Source organism: Neomonachus schauinslandi, chromosome 7, assembly GCF_002201575.2.
Source record: "Neomonachus schauinslandi chromosome 7, ASM220157v2, whole genome shotgun sequence".
Classification (NCBI taxonomy): domain Eukaryota; kingdom Metazoa; phylum Chordata; class Mammalia; order Carnivora; family Phocidae; genus Neomonachus; species Neomonachus schauinslandi.
In genome coordinates, this window is record NC_058409.1 from 28860247 (window position 1) to 28876714 (window position 16468).

The 16468-nt window shown below is 41.4% G+C and overlaps 2 protein-coding genes across 2 annotated transcripts; one reads left to right on the plus strand and one right to left on the minus strand.

The window, feature by feature from the left end:
* Positions 1–444: 444 nt before the first annotated feature.
* On the minus strand, positions 445–3270 carry HNRNPA0 (heterogeneous nuclear ribonucleoprotein A0). Its single transcript, XM_021701898.2, has one exon. It carries the CDS (start codon positions 2964–2966, stop codon positions 2034–2036), a length of 933 nt encoding a protein of 310 aa, XP_021557573.1. The 5' UTR covers positions 2967–3270; the 3' UTR covers positions 445–2033.
* A 5280-nt stretch (positions 3271–8550) lies between these two features.
* Positions 8551–10202, plus strand: LOC110591216 (serine/threonine/tyrosine-interacting protein-like). The gene is given in 3 exon segments (XM_021702095.1): positions 8551–8668; positions 9602–9763; positions 9766–10202. Coding segments are annotated over 3 exon segments (717 nt in total).
* Positions 10203–16468: the final 6266 nt, after the last annotated feature.

Below are 16468 nucleotides of genomic sequence, written 5' to 3' on the forward strand. Positions count from 1 at the left end.
CATTTTAGAGCGAAAGATTTGACTATGTTTACTCGTGCAAAAGCATCTAACCCATTTGTCATAAAGGTATACTCAAGTTATCTGTACCAAACATCAGCTATTTTTTGTCAAAGTGACTACTGAGCAGCCATAATCTTGCCTCAAAATCTTGACCTTTTTTCTTATCTCTCGAAATGAAAACCCCTAGCAATTAAGATAAAAAAATTTGGCAAGAATTAGATATTAAGAAATATACAGTAATAAGAACTAAGAGAGTCAATGCTAAATTAGTCTTTTACTTTAAAGCCCATTAACCTCCCCTTCAGAAAGCTTCTTACTATACATATGGGCTTTTAAATGCAATATTCAAGTTAAAAATTTTACCATAACATTAAATCAAGTGTACTATTTTATAGGTACTCTGAACCCACCCACCAGGTTATACATACTCTCACTCAATCATGTAAAGAATTGAATTCTTTATTTGTGATATCCATAAATGTTGCTATTCTATATTTCTATCCAGGAAGGCAATTTTCTCCTATATCATTGTTTTGTTTTGTTTTTTATAAACAACAACTTGAATTCTACTGCATGAAAGGGCTACAAATATACATTTGTTAACCAAGCAGAATACACAAATATTTTGCTTTACAACTTGCACCTAAGATACCAGTACACGTAGCTGGTTCATTAGTTGTCATAGCAATTTGGGGCCATTGCCCAAGCTATGCATAGCAGTTTACATTTTCAAATCTCCTCTAGAAAGGGCAATTGTGATATGGACTGTTAACTACATTCCCGTAAAGCCCATCTTAGTTACAAGTAAATGTGTAACCAAAGTCTGCACAGGTTTTTGATGGCAAAACTTCTAAATCTGATGCAATTATCCTAAACAAGTTTTTTAAACAAATTGCTTTGCAGATATACTGCCATTCTGCCAGTAGATGGTGCTACAAAGGTTGGGGGAAGGAATTCCAAGAGGACAACAGTTCAGCTATAGGAAAAAACGTTTAAACCTGCTCTGAAAATACAAAAATGCATTTAGTTTAAGAGTAAAATATAACCCTTATTAGTAACCATTCATTACAGACAAACCAGTAAGAGGGATGAAACTAGGCCATCTGAAAATTTTTAAACAGTTTATATGAATGAAAACACATGCTTAACACAAACTATTTCTTTTCGGACTACACAGTACATACTTTGAAGTAAATTCTCATAGAAAAAAGTGACCAACCATGTCAAGATGATAAGCAAATCGCTTAGTACAAGAGATGGATGCACAGAAACTTTAAAGATTTTAAAAAGCTACATCCACCACTTCAAAAGTTTTGCCTGTAAGGGATAAAATTCAACACGTCACTAGAAGGGCAACAGAAAAAAAAAAAAAAAACCCACCAAAGGACCTTTTAAAAGTTTCTCTAAGTACACATCAAGAATTAAGAATTAACACGAAAAATTTTTAACTAATATCCCTTAAAACGATACGGAATGGATCCTAGAAAAAAAATGTTAGACATATACGGTCAAACACAATGATTTATTAAAAATAAAACGTAAAAATGATTTTTGTACATATGCTTTCAAATTTCAGGCATGGAATCCAAGTAGATTTCATAGAAAACGCTGTAGCCAGATATCAAGTCCTTACAACAAAGTAAACTACCCCCCCCACCCCAACCCCCGCCCAGGTTTTGCTACAGAATCAGCAAGTTCACTCCCTCCCCCCCCAAAAAACACAAATTAAAACAAGACATTTTGCTAGTATAAAAACGACCAAGGTCCAAGTAATAATAAAAAAATAGAGTCCATCAATGACTGTAACACAAAAATGTGTATGTGGGGCCGAGTCCATCTTCAGAGGGAGAGACAAGAGAGGTGGCAGGCAAATAGGGCAACACCCCCAAGGATAAGCAGCCTTAGAAGCGGCTCCCCCAAGGGAAAAATGGGGAAGGCGGTGGGAGAGGAAGGAACTTAGGAGTTGACCCTAGCTGGGTTGTTGAAAAGAGCTACCCCTATAGCCACTCCCAGGCATTTTCAGATTTTTTTTTTTAGAAGGAGCTGCCTCCATAACCACCTCCACCGCCATAGCCGCCTCTGTAAGGTCCACTGTTACTACGACCGCCCCAGCTGCTGCCACCGCCACCGCCGCCGCCGCCGCCCTTCATGGGCCCATAAGAGGACTGGTGCTGGCTGTAGCTGCCGAAGCCGCCGAAGCCGTTACCGTAGTCGCTTCCACCGTAGGACGAACCGCCTCCGCCGCCTCCGTAGGCATTGTAGCCGCCGCCGCCGCCGCCGCCGCCACCGCCGCCGCCGTAACCACCGTAGCTGTTATAACCGCCGCCGCCGCCCTTAGAAAGGCCGTTCTGGTCTCGACCACCGCCGCGACCCCGGCCGCCTCGGCCGCCTCGGGAGGACCGGGAACCGCCTCCGCCCCCACCGGAGTGGATATCCTCCTTGGGGACGGCCTTCTTCACTTCCACGCGATGGCCCTGGATCGGATGGAACTTGACAACCGCGGCCTTGTCGGCCGCGTCGTGATTCTGAAAATACACGAAGCCGAAGCCACGCTTCTTGCCCGACTGCTTGTCGGCAATAATCTCGGCCTTTTCCACTGTGCCAAACTGCGAAAAATGCTCGATCAGGTCGCCCTCGGCCACGTCTCCCTTAAGGCCCCCGACAAAGAGCTTCTTAACCTTGGCGTGGGCACCGGGCCGCGCCGAATCCTCCCGGGACACCGCCCGCTTCAGCTCCACCGTGTTGCCGTCCACGGCATGGGGCGAAGCGGCCATGGCGGCATCGGCCTCCTCCACATTGGAGTAGGTCACGAAGCCGAAACAACGGGAGCGTTTGGTCTGGGGGTTCACCACCACCACGCAGTCCGTCAGAGTCCCAAAGGCCTCAAAGTGGCCGCGCAGGCCCGACTCACTCGTCTGCACATTGAGGCCGCCGATGAACAGCTTACACAACTGGGAATTCTCCATCTCCACGGCCCGGGCCTTCCCCCCGCCCTGCGAGCTCCGAGGTTTCGCCGTCGCCGTTATCGTTGGCTAAGGCCTCTTCACAGCCTTGGGCCCAGCCGTTGCTGGAACCGCCACCGCCGGTCACCGACGGGGAAGGGAGGAAGGGAAGGGGAGGGAAGGAGGAAAAAAGGAAGGGGGAGGGAAGGGGAGAGGTGCCGGCTAGAGGGCGAGCCGAGGAGACTGGAAGACAACCAAAGCCGCCGCTACCGCCACCGCCACCGCCACCTCCGCTCCCCTATCTGGGCACCACACAAAGAGGCCGCTGAACGCGCGCGCACCCTCCCCGAGGCGTGCGTCACCGCCGACGTACGGCAGCCCAGAGCTGCCCGCCAATCCTCGCGTCGCTCTCCCTAGTCCCGCCTACCGCGCCGCAGCGCCGCAGCGCCGCTCTCGGTCACAGACTCCCCGCCCTCCGCGGTCGATTCAAGCCCTCGGCCTGCGTTGCTCCCGCCACCGCCTCTACAGCCCCGCTTTCACACCCTGGCTCCCCCGTGTTCCCTGACCAGGGACTCTCCTTGCTCTCCGCGCACCTCCGCAATTCGTTTCCTCCCAGCCCCGCGGCTGTTCCCAGTGTTTTGCCCCCTCCCCTTGCCGTATCCCCTCGCCCAACTCCGCAGTGGCGTTCGCGCCAGCCCCTTGAGAGACATGTGGGTTCAGCCAATCACTGCGATCCGCTCGTGCCCACTTCCGTTTTCGGCCGCCGCTGGACGGGCGCGCTCCCCGGTGCGCGCTGGCCCCGGCGCCCCCTGTGTGCGGAACCTGAGAACCTGCCTGCCACCCCGACGCCTTCCCCCCGCCGCCCTGAGCTTGGGGGTAGGGGGGGAGTGAGCGGGGGCGCGCAGGGGGCCGTTCCCAACGGATATGGCCTGGGGCGCCACGCGCGGGCTTTTTGAAAACTTAACTGTTGGGGTTGGGGGCCTGGATTTACCCGCCGCAGTTCGGCCGGGCCGCTACACCTGGCATCCTCTCCGCCCCCCGCCCGCACAAAGATGGAGGGTAGAGGCCTGGTCGGGAAAGGTAGTTACCGTTTACGGGGGCCCGACGCGCGGTTAAACTAAAACACTGGCACGTGGCCCTGCGCAAAAGCGAGCCGGAGGCCAGGTGAAGGGCGGCGGTGTGCCACAAGCGCTTCCGATTTCCGACCGAGGCGTGGCGCGAGACCCGCCGCCACCCTGCGGCCATCTGTGAAGCCCTTCCGACGCCCCTCTCAGCCTCCCTTCGCGCACTCCGACAGCTGGCATTTTCATTTTACTAAAGGGAACACATCATTTTATAGGTTTACGTTAACTATGCGTTGCTTCTTTCCCAACACGTTAGCTTTTTTAAAGTATTTTATAACAAACCGGGGCCAAAGGAGTTAAACACAAAAACAGTATACATAAATATCACGCACCCCCGGTAAGTGCCTTACCGACCCTCACTCAGGTGCAAATGCAAGCAAGTTATAACGGCTTCCACTTATTGAACCTTTGTGTGCCAAGCAAGATACAAGGAGTGGGACATGGTAAATACTGAAGATGTGGTATTCCTCACTGCATCCTGGAGTATTCAGCATTGAATGGTGAAAGAGATGGAACATGCACTCAATCTCAGATTCAAAAGCTACATAAAATTTCTAAAGCGACTTCACATGAGCAAAATAGAGAGGAAACAAAAAAACCACATAAGGTTCAAGGAACAGTAGTAAGTAGACTAGTTTGGAGCAAGAGGTTTTTGATAGAAAATAGTAATGGGTAAGATAGGTTTAGAGTCTTGGACATTATGGAACGCCTTGAAATTTAGACAGTAGTCAAAATTAGTTCAAAGGCATAGAGATTAAGCTTCATGGCTTAAGGTCAAACTAGAGTCTGGTACTACCACCTACCAACTGTGTGATCATCCAGTTGTGTGACTGGGTAAGTCACTTAACCTTTTTTTAAAACTTAGCCAGTTTTATCATCTGAAAGAACAATTTAACACCTCCCCACTGTGGTAAAAATTAAATGAAATTCTGTACGTAAATGCACAGTGCCTGGTACATACTAAGTGCTCAGTTCAACAAATATACCAGGTGCTGGGAATATGGCAGTAAACAACAGACAAAACTCTCTGCCCTCAAAGAGCTTACATTCTAATAGGGAGAAGCAGATAACAAGAATGATACACAGCATGATAGTGATCAGTGTGCTCCCGATTAAAAGAGGACAGTAGGAAGCTATTACCTTTTTGTTACAGAAAAACCACAAAATTCAGGTATGTCAGGATTTGCTAACCGACTGATGATAAAGAATGAAGAAAACAAAAGCATTCCAGTGTTTGAAATCTAGATCACTAAAATTGTATCCTGAAAGAACTACAAAATTAAGAAAGGAAACTATTTTGGAGGGAGTGGGGGAGATGATGAACATAGTTGTTTAAGGTGATAATGCGATATTTATAGGGCACTGTCTTCCAGGATGCCCAAGATTACACCTCACATGAAAGATTAGACCTTAAGAAATGTATTTTAGGGGGCGCCTGGGTGGCTCAGTTGTTAAGCGTCTGCCTTCCGCTCAGGTCATGATCCCAGGGTCCTGGGATCGAGCCCCACATCGGGCTCCCCGCTCTGCGGGAAGCGTGCTTCTTCCTCTCCCGCTCCCCCTGCTTGTGTTCCCTCTCTCGCTGTGTCTCTCTCTGTCAAATAAATAAAATCTTAAAAAAAAAAAAAAAAAAAAGAAATGTATTTTAGGGGCGCCTACGTGGCGCAGTCAGTTAAGCATCAAACCCATTTTAAGCTCAGGTCCTGATCTCAGGGTTGTGTGATTGAACCTTAGCTAGGGCTCCACCCTGGGCATGGAGCTTGCTTAAGATTTTCTCTCTCCCTCTCCCTCTGCCCTTCCCACCCCTCTCTCTCTCAAAAAAAAAAAAGAGTACAAAAAAGTTTATAACAGTAAAAGATGAACTTCTGAAGGAAAGTGATTAAGACCATAACTTATCTTCTTATCCAAATTATAAATTCCAAAGTAACAGTTTTCTCCTATATTGTTTTTTAAAAATCCTCCATACCACCTAATTGGGAATCCATTATGGGTTTAATTTCTACAGACTAGGAAAGCTTCACAGAGGCTCACTCGTTCTATCTAGTAAATCAATAAATCTTTTTTTAAAAGCTCTTATATATAGAAGGAGTTTAGGAGATGTTGGGAAGCAACACAAGCATGTTTAAGAGACATTTATGAAGCCAGGATAAATGCAAGATAATTGGGATGTTGGATTCTTTTTGGAGATTAGAATGGTAAAGGTGGACACAGTGAATACAGAGTATGATATAAACACTTAAATGAAGCAGTCAATTTCCTACCCCTCAGATCATTCAAGAAGAAAAACTTTTTTTTCCTATTTTACCTTTCAGATCATTGCCTGAGTTTGTTTCTTGGTTTTACTTTGCTTACCAGTGTGTCTCAGCCTTCCAAATCCATCCCTCTTGCAAGCTTGATTACAGAAACCTAACTGAATGTGGTGGTTACACAACTCCTACAACTACACACTAAAAAGGGTATATTTTAGGTATATTTTACTGTACCTAAATTATACCTAGAAGAAGAAAGAGAATGGGAGAAAGGGGAAAAGGATGAACTGGGGGAGAAAGGGAAAACTATGATAACCTGTATTTCCAAAAAGCAGCAACTCCAATTATTTTAACCAACTTTTTATGACATCCAAGAGTCTCTTTTTGCAGTTAGGGTTCTGGTATGGACTTAATCATGTCCCCACCCCAAAATTCATATGTTGAAACCCTAGCCCCCAATACTTCTGAATGTAACTGTAATTGATGAGAAGGTCTTTAAAGAAGTGATAAGTTAAAATAAGGCTATTAGCGTGGGGCCCTAATCCAATATGACTGATGTCCTTATACAAAGAGAAAGATACACCAGGGGCACATGTGCACAGAGGAATGACCATATGAAGAGGCAGCAAGAGGATGGCCATCTGTAAGCCAGAGAGACTTCTCAGAAGAGTGCAGCCCTGCTGGTACTTTGATCTTGGACCTCCAGACCCCAGAACTGCAAGAAAATTAATTTCGGTTTTGTTTTGTTTTTTAATTTCTGATGTTTAAACCACCAGCATTCTGTGGTATTTTCTTATGGAAGCCCTAGAAAACTAAGATATGTTCCATTTTTATTTACTCAAGGTACCTTCCAAAAGGGTACTTTCTGTCATTTACTATGAGCTACAGTCCTTGTAGTGGACTCTTTTGCAACTCAAATCAAAAGCCTTAAAATATGACCCATTCTTTCAAACCAGTTATTATGCTTCTGGACATTTACGCTAAGGAAATAAGTGAGGATCTGTGTGAAGATTTAGCTACAAGGATTTCAATACTGTTCATAGTAGAAAAAAAATTTACAAACTACCTAATTTCCCTCAAATGGTTAATTAAAAAAATAATTATTTTCTAGCTAAAAATATTATGAAGCACTTAAATTGATATTACAGAGGAAAAATAATGACTTGTGTTGGGTATGAATCTTACACCATCATGATGATGTGTGAAAGGTCACATTACTTATTTTACCAAATTAAGTCTGACTCTGAACCCCACAGTTGACAGAATGGCAAAAATGTCATTATTGGGACTCCTCTCACATTTTTCACTCAAAGGCACTTGCCTCTCTCCACTTCCCCTTTTGGGCAATCTAAGACTAATACTCTAAATAAAATGCTTTTTGTTTTAAAAATATATTGAAAAAAAAGAACCTGACATGTCGAAGAATCAAGTGGCCCATGCTAGTTCATATGATAATTAATAAATTAATATTATATTTAATAATAAAATAACAATATAATTAAAATATATATATTGAAAAAGCCACCATGAGGACTGGCTTTAAAAGGGACTGTCCTGAGGCAAAAGAATACATAGACCTATTTAATCTGTGGATATACTAATTGTATCTTATTTGACTGCTTGTGTATTCCTTTTCCTTGGGTACAAAATGTAAGCTTTCAGAAAGGAATTATATCAATTTCCTTCACACGAGAGGAGATATGAAAGGATAAGGGCTTGGTATAAAAAAATGACAGCTTCCCAAGTTTAGAAGAAGTGACCAAACAAAAGTTACAAGCTTCCAGTTAAAGGTAAGTAAGTCCTGGGGATGTAATGAACCACATAGTGACTATAGTTAACAATCATGTTCTGCATATTTGAAAGTTGCTAAGAGAGGAGATCTTAAAAGTCCTCATCAAGAAAAAAAACTATGTACGGTGAAGAATGCTAATTCAACTTCTGGTAAGCATTTTGCAATATATACATATATCAGGTCATTATGTTGTATGCCTAAAACTAATACAATGTTATAGGTCAGTAAAATCTCAATTCTTAAAATTTTTTTTAAAGAGAAGTAACCAGAAACTTCTGTTTTTTTGTCCATTGGAGGAAACCATGGGCCGGCCAGTGTATAGTCCTACCATTCTACCCTACCCTACACACACACACACACACACACACACACACAGGTAACGGTGGAGGCTGGACACTAATTATCTTGAAAGCAAGGTAAGCTACCTTGGTTTTGGAACCAGATACATGTTCCTGACCCCAAATAAACCTGGAATTCTTACATGTAAAACTCTAGGAATAACAGATATTGAATTTACAGCCAGATGCATGGGCGATTGGGGTAGATTATCAGAAGCAGAGAATGGTACTTACTTAATGTTTTGTGTCCCCCAAAATTTATACATTGAAGCCTAATCCCCAATCTTCTGGTATTTTGAGGGGGTGGTACTTTGGAAGGTAATTAGGTCATGAAAATCAGTAGATGTCTCATGAATGGGATTAGCGCCCTTATAAAAGGAGACCCCAAAATGCTTTCTTGTCTTCCTTCCATCATGAGGACACAAGGAGAAGATGGCCAAACCAAGAACCAGGTACTTATCTGACACCAAATCTGCAAGGGACCTTGATTTTAGACTTATCAGCCTCTAGAACTGTGAGAAAGAAATTTCTTTCCTTCTTTCTTTTTTTTTTTTATGAGAAAGAGAGAGAGAGAGAGAGGGAGATTGAGAGGGAATCATAAGCAGACTCCATACCCAGCGTGGAGCCCATGCAGGGCTCAGTCTCACAACCCTGAGATCATGACCTGAGCCAGTATCAAGAGTCGGACGCTTAACCGGTTGAGCCACTCAGACGCCCTGAGAAATTTCTGTTGTTTATAAGCTAGCCGGTCTCTGTATTTTTCTTTTTTTTTTTTAAGATTTTATTTATTTGAGAGAGAGAATGAGAGAGAGTGAGAGAGCACATGAGAGGGGGGAGGGCCAGAGGGAGAAGCAGACTCCCCGCTGAGCAGGGAGCCCGATGCGGGACTCAATCCCTGGACTCCAGGATCATGACCTGAGCCGAAGGCAGTCGCTTAACCAACTGAGCCACCCAGGCACCCCTCTGTATTTTTCTTATAGCAGTCTGAATGAACTAGGACAGAAGACTTAACAATTTGACATTTCTCAGAATACCTCTGCCCTAAAATATACATACCCAAGTACAAACACATGCACAGACTCACACCAGAATATGAGCCTTCTAAAATAAAAGCATTAGCTTTTCTCCCCCAGGCTTGGCATCGAGGACTTACTTTGAGAATGGACCTACCCTATGAGACAAGAGATGCAGGAAATTTTACCTGGATTGTTTTTAGGTCCATATTCTTCTGCTATGAAAAGCAAGCTACCTATACTACAGAAATATGGAATAATCCATATAATATGCATAAGACAAAATATTGAAGCAAACTTTGTTAAACCAACTTTCAACAATTATTTAGATATTTAGTCTTGGATATTGCAGATAATCCAGTTGAAAATATAATACATTATTTTCCCATGACTAAAGAATTTATTGATGGAAGCTTCCAAACTGGAAGAAAAGTTCTTGTCCGTGGAAATACTGGGATCTCCAGCAGAGCTGCCTTTGTTATTGCATTCATTATGGAAACATTTGGAATGAAGTACAGAGATGCTTATATTCAAGAAGGGTTTTGTATTAATCCTAATGCTGGATTTGTCCATCAACTTCAGGAATATGAAGCCATCTACCTAGCAAAATTAACAATACAGATGATGTCACCACTCCAGATAGAAAGGTCATTATCTGTTCATTCTGGACCCACAGGCAGCTTGAAGAGAACACATGAAGAAGATGATTTTGGAAACATGCAAGTGGCGACTGCACAGAATGGCTGACTTGAGCAACATTAGAGAGGATGTGAATTTCTATTTGGGAAGGAGAAAATACTAGAGACAGTAATAATGTAAAATGGTAAAAACACAAGTCGTTTTGGTTTTTTTAATTATATGTTGCTTCCAGGCATGTTTCTCTGCAACTTGTTGAGCAACATTTTAAGATGTTGGACTTCTGCAATAGATGGTACTGATGGTTTTACTCCTTTCTTCATTTTCTTTTCTTTTCTTTTTTTTTACTCTTTACATAAGTTTTAGTATAAACCAAGAATTTTGGACTTGCAAAGAGGTATTATTGCAATAATGCACTTTTCATACTTGAAATTTATTTGTATGATATAAAGTTATTACTTTAAACAAAATGCAAGTTGGGGGGATTTGTTTATAAAATCTGCGTAATTTATAACAAGAATTTCCTAAAGTTTGCTAAAAATTCATTTTGTGTTCTATATATCACATTTTATTTTTTTAAAGATTTATTTATTTATTTATTTATTTATTTGAGACAGAGAGAATGAGAGACAGAGAGCATGAGAGGGAGGAGGGTCAGAGGGAGAAGCAGACTCCCCGCCGAGCAGGGAGCCTGATGCGGGACTGGATCCCGGGACTCCAGGATCATGACCTGAGCCGAAGGCAGTCGCTTAACCAACTGAGCCACCCAGGCGCCCCTATATATCACATTTTAAAAATAATTTTACAGTGCATTTTTATGATGAAACCTCTTCTGGAAACATTAACAAATACAGGAATCTGCCACATTTCTGTTTTAGTGTACTTCAGTAGCTTCATTACCCTTTTATTTTTTTAAACTTAATACCTTATTAATAATCTTTGAATCATGACATTAGCTAACTCTTCTTACTTTAACATGATCCAAGTATTGCTTCCATTCCTATTATCTTCCTAATTTGTTTATTCTATAGAAAAAAAAAAGTTTAATGAACAAAGGAAGATATTTTGCTTGGTAATACCAGATACTAAAAAACAAGGAGTTTTAGACTTTTGAGTCACTTTCCTTTTTTCTTTAAGAGCCAAATGTTGTCTTTGTTCTTTTCAGAGTTGTTTAGCCCATTTTTTCTTTGTCCAAAACAGTTCTAAGTAGAATAACCAATGTAGCACTATTTTTTTTCTAAATGAAGCCCAAAAAAGTGCCTTGCATCAATTAAAAAATAAAATAAAAGTATTTAGACCACTCCATTTTCATTTATTCATCATATTTAATTCATTCGTGGGCTAGGTACTGTGGGTAGGTCCCTGGCCTCCAGAAGCTCAACAGTCTTGGAAGAAGTAGTAGTACAAAAGAGATTACAAATATAATGTGTTAGGACAGAAATGAGCAGAAATCCAATCAGTAAATTCTTCTGATAGAAATTAACTTCAGAAGTAGGTGTAAGGCCTACAAAAAGGTAATGGCATTCCAAGTACAGGAAATTGTATATATACCTACTGTGTTTGAAGTAAATTATCAAGGGTGTGATGGTGTATTAGCTTCCTATTGCTTTTGTTAACAACTTACCACAAATTTAGTGGCTTAAAAACACAAATTCATTATCTTATAGTCTATAGGTCACAAATCAAATACACTCTCAGGAGGCCAAAATCAAGGTGTTGGCAGGGCTGTGTTCCTTTTTTAAAGTCATAGGGGAGAATCTGATTACTTGCCTTTTCCAGCTTCTTTAGGCAACCTATATTTCTTAGCTTTTGGCACCCTTCCACCTTCAAAGCCATCAATAGCCAGTTGAGTTTCACATTAGATTATTATGACACTGCCTCTTCTATCTCCCAGATAATCCAGGAAAATCCTTTTACTTTAAAGTCAACTGATTAGCAACCTTAATTCCCCCTTGTCATAAACATAACATATACATAGGTCCCAGGGATTAAGATGTGGTCATCTTTGAGGTAACCATTACTCTGCCTACCTCAGATGGGAATAAAAGAAAATGAGGCTAGGATGGTAAGCAGGGGCTGGATCAGAAGGATTATGGATGTCTTTTGAAAAATTTCCAGCTTTCAGTTCTATAAATAACATGGTGTCACTGATGAGTTTTAAAGAGAAGGATAACAGAGATTTACATTTAGAAAGACTATCCCATAGATAATGTGTAGAAGAGAGATTAGAGTAGGGTATGACTTGAGAAAGAGCCCATTTAGAATGCCAGTGTGGTACAGAATACTGGTTAGCATCTCCAAGGCCAGAAGTAAAGCAGAGGCAGTAGCGCTGGGTGGGAAGGATGAATTATTGGAGAGATAATTAAGAGTTGGAATTGACCTACTGTGGTGATCAACTGATCTTAGTGGGTTAAGTTTCTTATTTTATGATAAGGTAGATCACGATTTCATTCACCAAACTAGTGAATTTTGAAGAGGAGACAGGTCAGAGAGATTTTCTGTTTACAGCTGTTGTTGCTACTGCTGCTGTATCAGCCATCAACTGCCTATCCTTAGGCTTTTTAGGCCAGAAAGAAATCAATATCTACCTTTTTAAGCCTCTCTTATTTAAACTAATCGTAACTCATACAAGAGGATTCCATGATCTCTATTTTCGTCGAGATACAAATATCCACCGGACCACCAATGTTATTCAATGCCTGACGCTAACTGTTATATATTATCTTAATGAGTCCTCACATGGATCTTCAGAGGTGTATTTTATTATTATACCAATCTTACAGCTGAAAAAACTGAGGTTTTAGGATATTACACTGCCCATGGTCTGCCAACTATTTACTACGCAGCCTTCCGTCACACAAAAAGTTTGTGCCCACCATGTCAGGTAATACAAATGCGATGGACTAGAAACAGGAAAAATAAGGTATAAGAATAAGGAGGAAGAGAAGAAACACATTAATATCCTTCTGAATCCCTTTGCTTATATTTCTCAAAAATTAAAAATTCTTTAAAAATTCAGGGACGATATTACCATTTTCACATCATTAATGTGTCTAGTTAACTTTACCTGGGCACAGATTGTCGTAGTTGCAAATGACAATTTGAGCAGAGAACAGTGTTTACTTGAAATTTGAATCTTTCAGTGTGAAGAACCACAAAGGAAAACCAAAAAATGGAAGGCCAAAAGGTAGAGTCAGAAGGAAGAGGGATGACAGGGTGCCTGGGCGGCTCAGTCAGTTAAGCATTCAGCTCATGGTTTCAGCTCAGGTCTTATTCTCAGGGTGGTGAGTTCAAGCCCCTCACTGAAAGAAGGAAGAGGGATGAGATGAGGCCCCCCTGCCCTGAATGATGAGGAAAGCCTCAGAACTTTTATTCTTTATCCTGTGATTCAGGAACTAGTTAGAAGGGTTTCATGAATATGCAAACTACAACATGGCAAATTAAACACATTTTCTATAGTTTCTTCCTAAAAATCCATTAAATGACAGTTAAAAAAAAAATTTAAAGGATATAAACCCTTGTTAGGGACTGGGCACCTCCCCAAATTCATATGTTGAATCCCTAACCCCACAATGTGACTAGATTTAGAAAGCGTGTCTTCAGGGAGGTAACTGAAGTTAAATGAAGTCATAAGAGTTGGGCCCTAATCTAGAGTATGAATGGTGTCCTCTTAAGAAGAGAAAAAGGGACACCCGGGTGACTCAGTCGGTTAAGCATCGGACTCTTGATTTTGGCTCAGGTATGATCTCAGGGTGGTGAGATCAAACTTCTTGTTGGCTCCATGCTGGGTGTGGAGCCTGCTTGGGATTCTCTCCCTCCCTCTGCCCCTCCCCCACTAACCCTCCCAAACCCCACTCACGCTCTCCCTTTCTCTCTCTCTCAAAAAAAAAAAAAAGAAGAAGAAGAAGAAGAGAAAGAGACACCAGAGACCTCTCTCTCTCCAGGTGTACACAGCAAAGGGATTATGTTTGAACAGAGGATGAAAGTGCTGTCTGAAAGCCAGAGAGGTCTCACCAGAAACCAACCCCTATGGCACCTTGATCTCTGACTTCCAGCCTCCAGAGTTATGAGAAAATAAAACTTTGTTATTTAAGTCACCCAGTGAATGGCAGTGTGTTATACAGCCACCTAGAAGTACCCATGTGTATAAGACCTCACTCATTTGTATCAACAAAGCTCCCTATACATATCTTGCCTGAATTTCTCTAGGTAAAATTACATCAGATTTAGTGATTTACTAATGAATTCCATACAGGGGTCAGATAATTACATTCCTTAAAATTACATAAATTATGTAACTTTTGGTTTTGAATTTTTTGAGTTATATTTATATTATCCCAAAAACTTACATTTTTAATATACTGTTTTTACTTAGTCCAGTAAGAACTTCAATTTTTTTTCAATATTTATTTCCTTCAGCAAATTTTATACTGAATATTTTACTCTCCAGGAGGCATGTGTCAGATCAATGTGAAAAGCAAGTTTTTAATTTTACCTGTTAAGTCCATCTTCGGCTTCTGGTTTCAGCCTGTAGTATAGTTGGGAATGTGGACAACTTATAAAGCTTCTTTTCCTCACTTATACAGAAAACTTGTGCACTGAGATCAAATTTCCATCAACCTAAAGAGTGACAATACAGAGTGAGATTTAATTGATAAAGTGTTCTATACTCAGACCTGTGAATGAAGTAACATTCATATACCATATACATTTTGAGTTCTCAGGAATCTGGTCCCACCTCATTTCTAAATACATACTGAATAGAGCAGAGAAGAGGTTAGTCTACTCAGTAAACTGCAAGAGAAGTATTTAATTGCAATTGCTCAGTGAATTCAGATTATATGTAAAGTCTTTCTGGATCACTCAGGATCTGAACAACATTTTTAGTTAAATGATATTTATTATCATAATTTCAGCAGATTAATATTAGAGAAAATATTTTTTCAACTAAAACCAGGAGAACAACAGTGGGAAAAAGAAAAATAGGCAAGATTTATATGAGCAACAGTGTAATGATGATTAGCAGCTATGAAATCAAGAATTGTGTGCTCCTTGAGGAACTTACTTCATATGAGACTCACTGGCTGAGCTCTCTCAGCATATACAGCAGTGATTTGTTTGTTTGGGATTGGCCATGTGCATGGCCTAATTTACATGAAATTTACTTTACTTTGCTGCCCAGGATTCTAAATTTGGTCTATTTTCCAGCTTCTGAAGTGAATATATAAAGCACTTTTCATTCATCAGTATCCTTTAAGGAGTTTCTTTCAAGGATCAAAACTGCACATAATTCTGTTCAAATTCTAGTAATTTGCTAATTCCCATCTAATTTCCATTGGCTTTGGGGGATTTATTTTTAACCTGGGTCTAACATGCTTATCGACAGCATCCAACCAAAATAGACAGCAATACATCTTCTAAGTTTCGTCACAGGTTTGAGCATGGTTTTGTAAAAACACTGTACTGATCTTATTGGCACATTCAAAAATTCTACTAGAAATAGTTAAATCCCATTATATCTAAGCATTTACTGTTGACAGGGTTCTTTATTACCCTGAATTTCAATTTTCAAAGAATCTTCTTATTCTACATCTAGAATCTTAGTGAGATAGAGCATGGACACACCCATTAATGGTCACCCAGTTCCAAAACTTTCGTGTGACACATGTGGCCCAGAGAGTTGAAATGATATGTCCAGGGCCACACAAACAGCTGGTGGCAGAGTTCTAACTCCTCACCTGCAGTCAACAACTTTGTCACACATGGCTAAGCCCACAACACTCTTGCTGGTACAGTTTCTGGGTAGGCTTCCTTATTTAGAAAATAAAAACACTGCTAAAGCAGGAGTTGGGTTATCATTCTATACTTGCAGTTATTATTTGTCTGAAGTCTACTGACCGCCTGTCACAAAGGAAGTCTCAAGGCTCAATTTCTCCTGACTCAAAATAAGATTAAAAGAAATAGGTTTGGGTACTTGATGAGATTTTGCATCTAGAAGATAAGGCTGCAAGAAAACTGGAATTAGGGCGCCTGGGTGGCTCAGTTGGTTAAGCGACTGCCTTCGGCTCAGGTCATGATCCTGGAGTCCCTGGATCGAGTCCCGCATCGGGCTCCCTGCTCGGCGGGGAGCCTGCTTCTCCCTCTGACCCTCCCCCCTCTCATGTGCTCTCTCTCTCTCATTCTCTCTGTCTCAAATAAATAAATAAAATCTTTAAAAAAAAAAAAAAAAGAAAACTGGAATTAAACTGGTATTCACCCCAGTCCTGCTCCCAGCCCTAAGTCAGCTCAGGGAGCCCTGGGGAAGGGGAGAGAGGAGAAAGGCACCTTCATCTACCAAATGTCAGAATGGCCTGTTCCTTCCTTTCCACTACACTTTA